The sequence below is a fragment of the Rissa tridactyla genome, chromosome Z (genome assembly GCF_028500815.1).
Source record: "Rissa tridactyla isolate bRisTri1 chromosome Z, bRisTri1.patW.cur.20221130, whole genome shotgun sequence".
Lineage (NCBI taxonomy): Eukaryota > Metazoa > Chordata > Aves > Charadriiformes > Laridae > Rissa > Rissa tridactyla.
In genome coordinates, this window is record NC_071497.1 from 38,552,495 (window position 1) to 38,558,494 (window position 6,000).

General features: G+C 37.0%; 1 protein-coding gene across 2 annotated transcripts in view; it reads left to right on the top strand.

Annotated features, from left to right (window-relative positions):
* MFSD14B (major facilitator superfamily domain containing 14B) overlaps positions 1–3,547 on the top strand; it is a 47,318-nt gene extending 43,771 nt beyond the window's left edge. Inside the window, exon 13 of one of the 2 annotated variants that reach the window (XM_054185537.1) lies at positions 821–3,547. In XM_054185537.1, coding sequence (XP_054041512.1) covers positions 821–1,024 — 204 coding nt within the window. In that variant the 3' untranslated portion in view covers positions 1,025–3,547. The remainder of the gene's footprint in view (positions 1–820) is intronic. The other variant, XM_054185538.1, reaches the window with a different exon arrangement.
* Positions 3,548–6,000: the final 2,453 nt, after the last annotated feature.

Consider the following 6,000-nt stretch of genomic DNA (forward strand, 5'->3'; position numbering starts at 1 on the left):
TTGGTAGAAAAGTAATGCACTGGACTGACAAATTTAATCTTGTGGTTTTGTTTGGTTTTAGTTCACAAAAATACAGAAAAGTTGTTTAAGATTTAAAAAAAAAAAAAAACAAAATTGGGGGATTGCTACACTGTCTTTTGTAGAGTTTTGTCATCAGACTTAGCTGGTGTAAAACACCTTTCTGGTGTTTGTTTTTAATTGTGGTTTTGAAATGTGTATAAGTTGTATTTTAAGTTTTAAAATAAACTGCTTAGAAGCAAAAGAGAATAACTCCAAAGACCAAGTTATCATACATGCCAGCAACCTATCTGTTCAGTGAGAACAGTATGTACTGCATAGCCTGCCTTTCCTCACTAATGTATTAGTTTTTTGGGATGTTTTTTTTTATTCAGCTAACTTGATTCTAAAGTTTGCCACCCGTGGAAGCAAGTTGAAAAAGTGAAATTAAGTGAAAAATTTATTGAGCATTTGTACTTCTGGATGTTGAAAACTTACCCTATGAATCTTCACAGGAGTCTTGCTGATTTAACAGGCATGTTGCCTAAAGAAAAAAAATAATTACAAAGAAGCATTCGTCAATGTCTGTTTCATCTGCGGGGCAGTTCTGTTGCCAGTTGATAGTTTGCATATTTCTGTTTCTTAGATCACTGTGCAGACCAGAAAATTCACGTTGCAGTGCGCATATGAACTAGTTTGCATAAACTTTATAGTCACTATAAATACATCTCCCACTATCTCCTGCCTTAATATTATATTTCTTAATGCAGAAGTCAATGTCTCAAACTTCATGAATTCTTTGATGTGCCTTGTTTCCCTGCAGAGATCAATCGTTTCTGGTCCACCCTTCCTGGTTGGAGCATGCATTGTTCTTCTGGCTTTTCTAGTCGCCTTATTTATTCCTGAGCACAGCATAGACAACAGTACCAGAAAACACAGCAACAGCATCAGCAGTACTCTAAGTAACAACCTAGACCAAAGTAGTGAAGAGGACATTGAACCACTGCTGCAAGATAGCAGTGTATGAAGGCTAACTTCCAAGGAGACTATGGAAAAAATTCATGCACTGAACTGTGGCTATGGAAGTTTGATGGGATGTACAGGGTATCTGGCCTCTGAAAGGAAGACAGCTGTGTACAAGGGAAGGTCACATGCTGTATGATACTTGAGGTTGATACAATACTTGCAGGAGCTTTTGTTCAGCATGACAGGTGACAACTGGGTGTGATTCTACCCAGTATTGGACTGCAAATGCTAGGTCAAATCCTGGTATTGGGCAGAAACCCAAATATACAGACATAACGGAATTTTTTTTAAAGTTTGAATGTTCAGTTCCCAAAGTTGTATACAAAATAATCAGGTTTGAGGCAGAACTGTTTCTGCCACTGCTGTTAAAGGTTGTTTTGCCTTTCTTAGCCTTTTATCTGCATGTATGCCACATGTAGCCCTCACAATGTGAGGGGGACTGATGTATGTGATCTGTGTATCTGAAATAGTGGTTATCAATAAAAGTACATTTTCTGAAGATGCATTCTCAAATACTGTTTAGTAACAAGAAGTCCAGTAGTTACCAGAAAGCATTGATGAAACTGAGATCACTTCTGAGGGTGTATGACACATGACAGTCATTACCCATAAATGAAGGTTATATTGAAGTCTTAAACCCATGTTCCAGAACAGTCAGTTCTAAGCAGTTAAAGCAAATCCAGATGGCACCTGAGAGCACTGGTCACACTAATGTTTTGCTGATAAAAAATAGAACTTTAATTGTAAAATGAGCAGTGTCAGAAACATGGACACTCCTGACTCATGAGGCAGGAAAACCAGTGGGTGCCAGAGTAGTTTACATCAAGAAATACGCATATTTATTGCATTTTGTCACTTTATCTGTCATATGAAATAATCTTTCCTATTAATTCTTTTCACCTCTGCCTTAACTGCTACATAGCGTTCAGTTATTAATCATATTTAGCCTTAGGATCAATGTCTTACCTGCTGAATCTCATGGATATATCAAATTTCCTTTCTAAAAGATGGTTCAAAGAAGTTATGAATGGCTACAAATGTGCTAATTTTTAGAGACATTTCATGAAAAATACAGATTTATATGTATTTTGCTGCAGCGTAAATGGATTGTTAAACCCAACTTTAATGAAGTACTCCTATGAATGTTTTATATGTATGCAATATATGTAGATATTTGTAAGGAGTTCTAATTTTTCAGATGGGGTGCTGTGTAAATCATGTATTTATAAATGTAATGAGGGTACTGACAGATATACAGTTTTTTAAAAGGACTGTGGATTGACTGAAAAAATCTTAAAAATATATATTTTGAAACTTGTTCCACGGAGATAACAAACCTTTTGTACTATGCAATATGGTTTTTAAGTTAATAAGCTTCCTAATGCATAATAAATCTACTTCTTAAGCTTTCTAGGTTTTACGTGTTTTCTTCCAAGTTTCAGTATTGTGTCTTCCCTGCTTCAGAACAGAAGTGGTTTAATCCTAATGTTGGATCACAGTACCTGAATTCCTGTTGTACTGCTGTGTTGTGTCGGTGCCATCGAGCATGGTGAAAAGCATGCTTTGCTCAGAAGTCCATTTGGTGTCTGACATGGTGTCTACTGGGGTAGAGAAGTGGAAAGAGTGAAAGGGAGTCAGTGTAAAAAAAACCTGACTACTGATCTGAATAGCTCTACAGAATCAAGATGCTTTTTCGGATGAGGCTTAGGTGGTGTTTTTAGAATCATAGAATAATAGAATCATAGAACCATTTAGGCTGGAAAAGACCCTTGGGATCATCAAGTCCAACCATCAACTCCACAAAGTTCTCCCTTACACGATATCCCTTAACACCACAGGGATACTTTGAATTATTTGGAATCCAAGCCTGAGCTTTTATGCTGGATATTTTATTTTTGCTGCAGGCCAGACTGCAGTCAAGTAGGTTTTGCCTGATCCCAGTGTAGAATGTCTTAAACTTGATATAGAACTTAAGAGATCATACAGTATGTTAGTGTTAAAAGTAGCGAGTGTCAAATTTATTACTGATAATAAGTATTCCAGCAATGGATCAAATATGAATTTTTATAGTAGAATCACAGGATGGTTGGTGTTACAAGGGAACTTTAAACATCACAAGGCATGGACATCTTTCACTAGATCAGGTTGCCCAGAGCCCTGTTCAACCTGACCTTGAATGCTTTCAGGGATGGGGAACCTACCACCTCTCTGTGTCCACTCTGAACTTACCCTTTTCAGTTTAAAACTGTTGCCCCTTGTCCTGTCATGACAGGCTCTGGTAAAACATATCTCTCTCTTTCTTACAAGTCCCCTTTGTATATTGAAAGGATCTCTCCAGAGTCTTCTCTTCTCCAGGATGAACAATCCCAACTCTCTCTGTCTGTCCTCATAGGAGAAGTGCTCCAGCCCTCTGATCATCTTTGTGGCTCTCTGGACCCTCTCTAACAGGTCTGTCCTGTGCTGGGAACCCAGAGCTAGATGCAAAAAAATATTTTGAGCATGCACCTATACTGGTATAAATTTATAAATTCTATTAATGTACTGCTGTACTAATAAAGTATAATATAAAAATAAATGAAAAAATGTAAGATATAGATTAAGTAAACAATTTAAAAATATTTTTGTTAGTGGTACAAAGTAACTTTCTGCTCTTACTAGAAAATTAGTGACTAAGTGATGCTATGGAATGTGCTTTGTTATTTTTTTACAATCTTGGTTTAACACTGTCATACAGAGATTCAACTGTCTCGTTCTAAATTCATTTTGACACTTGGTTTTAATGGCTGTCATTGCTGAAAAAGATACCTCACAAAGATACATAGATCCAAATGGAAGAATGGATACTTACTAAATAGTGAGGCTCATTTATCAATCCCATCCACCAATTATGCAAAGGTGTTTGTTGAAATTCAGCTAGTAAGTTTCCATCTTGCTTGATGTCAATCACTTTTTCTTGCAAGCTAACTGGAAGGTCTTGAATTTTTGTGGGTTTTGTTTAACAAATATTTTGAAAACCCACTAAAATTCTTCATTTGAAAGATCTTTTAAACAGGCGAGAAGATTGTTTCTGAGTTCAAGTGTAGAGGTATGAGAGTTTTTGTAGGTGATAGTTTTGCACCACTTTTTGCAACAAAATCACATGATGGTGGAAACATTTCCAAACTTCTGTTTTCAAAATGCTTTCTCCATACAATGAGGTTTTTTAAAAAAGCAGTTATTCTCTCACTTCTTGTAAAAATGTCATCTTTACCTTAGAGAGACAGATTAAATATTTTTCTAAAATATTGGCCTAGGTAGCATAGTACTGACAGGCCCTTTTCATCACAGAAAAGGTCATCAGATTTGGAGCACTTGCTTGTCTTTCTGTGAAAGAAAAATGCATAGTCATCTTTAAGTTTGATAATTCTTTAAGCACTTTGTTATGAACCAGTGAATCTCTGTGATACAAAAGACTTTCATGGTCATTCCACATCTCTTTCCAAAGTACTGTAAAGATTCTAGTATTGAAAGGTCTTGGGTTTATAAAATGAATCATGTTGATGACATCTTGTAGCACTTTGTGCACTTCTGGCTCTAACTTCTTTGCTGCACAAGCTTGCCCATTAGTGATCCAGTGAATGATTTTCACTATTGCTGTAACCTTTTTTTTTATTCCAGTGAAAGCAGCAACTCCATCAGTGGTTACGCTTGCACAGTTTTTCCATAAAATATAATTTTTATTAAAGAAACTGTCTACTGTTGAAAATACACCTTCTCCAGTACATTTTTCCTTTAGTCACTCAAAAAAAAAAGTTGTTCTTCATATATTTAATCATTTAAAAAAACTAGCAAGATTTGCTGAAACATATTAGGAACTCCTATACTTTCATCCAATTGTATAGGACGCTTCCCACACCCTATAACTTGTTCTAATACTTGTTTATTCAAATCTTCAGCAATGTTTTCTATGGAATTTTGGAAGTACTGGATTGAGTATCACTTGACTTCAAACATAGCTGAAAAAACTTCTTAAGGTCTGTCTTAGTATTCTGTGCTGACCTGGTGGCTTCATACTATTATTAGCTAACACCTAGAGGCACAAAATACGCTTAAACAGCGGTTCATTATTAGCAACAGTGAATGTAAATTTGTATTTCCAATATATGTCTTAAAAATTTTCAGGTTTTTTGTCCAACTTGGTCAAAACTGATTAGATTGTCATTGGTGAGAACAAGCAACAGCATTCCCTCTTGGCACCTTTGGTGTGGGAGCAATTGCAAGACACATGATATTTTTGAGCCCAGCCCTGGAAAAAGTGAAAAAAGGTTGGTCCGAGCATGAAGTCGCCAGGAAAGCACAGAGCCCCAAGCTTTATGGGATGATGAAAGTGTTTTCCAGAGACAGTGAGAAAAAGTAACATCTTTCCCTCCTGGCATCTTTGGCGTTGGAGGAATCACTGTGCTGTTGCAAATTTGGCCATGCCATAGGGAGATGGAAAAAAATTGTTTTGAGGATAAGTCTCCAGGAAAGTGACTTCAAAAGATGGCTTTGCGGATAAGATTACTGGGAAACTGTGGAGCCCCAAGCTTTTTTAGATGATGAAAGCAGTTCCCAGAGACAATGAGAAGCAACGGTTTTCCCTCCTGGTACCTTCAGTGTGTGTGCAAACACTGGACATCTGCAATTTTTGAGCCCTCCTGAAAAAAGGTTGTTTTCAGCATTACGTCACAAAGAAAGCATGGAGCCAAAGGTCTGTGAGGTGGTTAAAGCACTTTCCAGACAGAGAGAGAACAAACAACAGTTTTCCCTCCTGGCATCTTCAGTGTGGGAGCAATCTCTGGACATGTTGATATTTCGGAGCCTGCCCTTTGAATAGGGAAAAATGTGGTTTTACAAACAGGAATACCAGGAAAGCACAGAACCCCAGTGTTTGTGGGATGATGAACGCAGTTACCAGAGACAAAACAAGCTGTTTCCCTACTGGTACCTTCAGTGTAT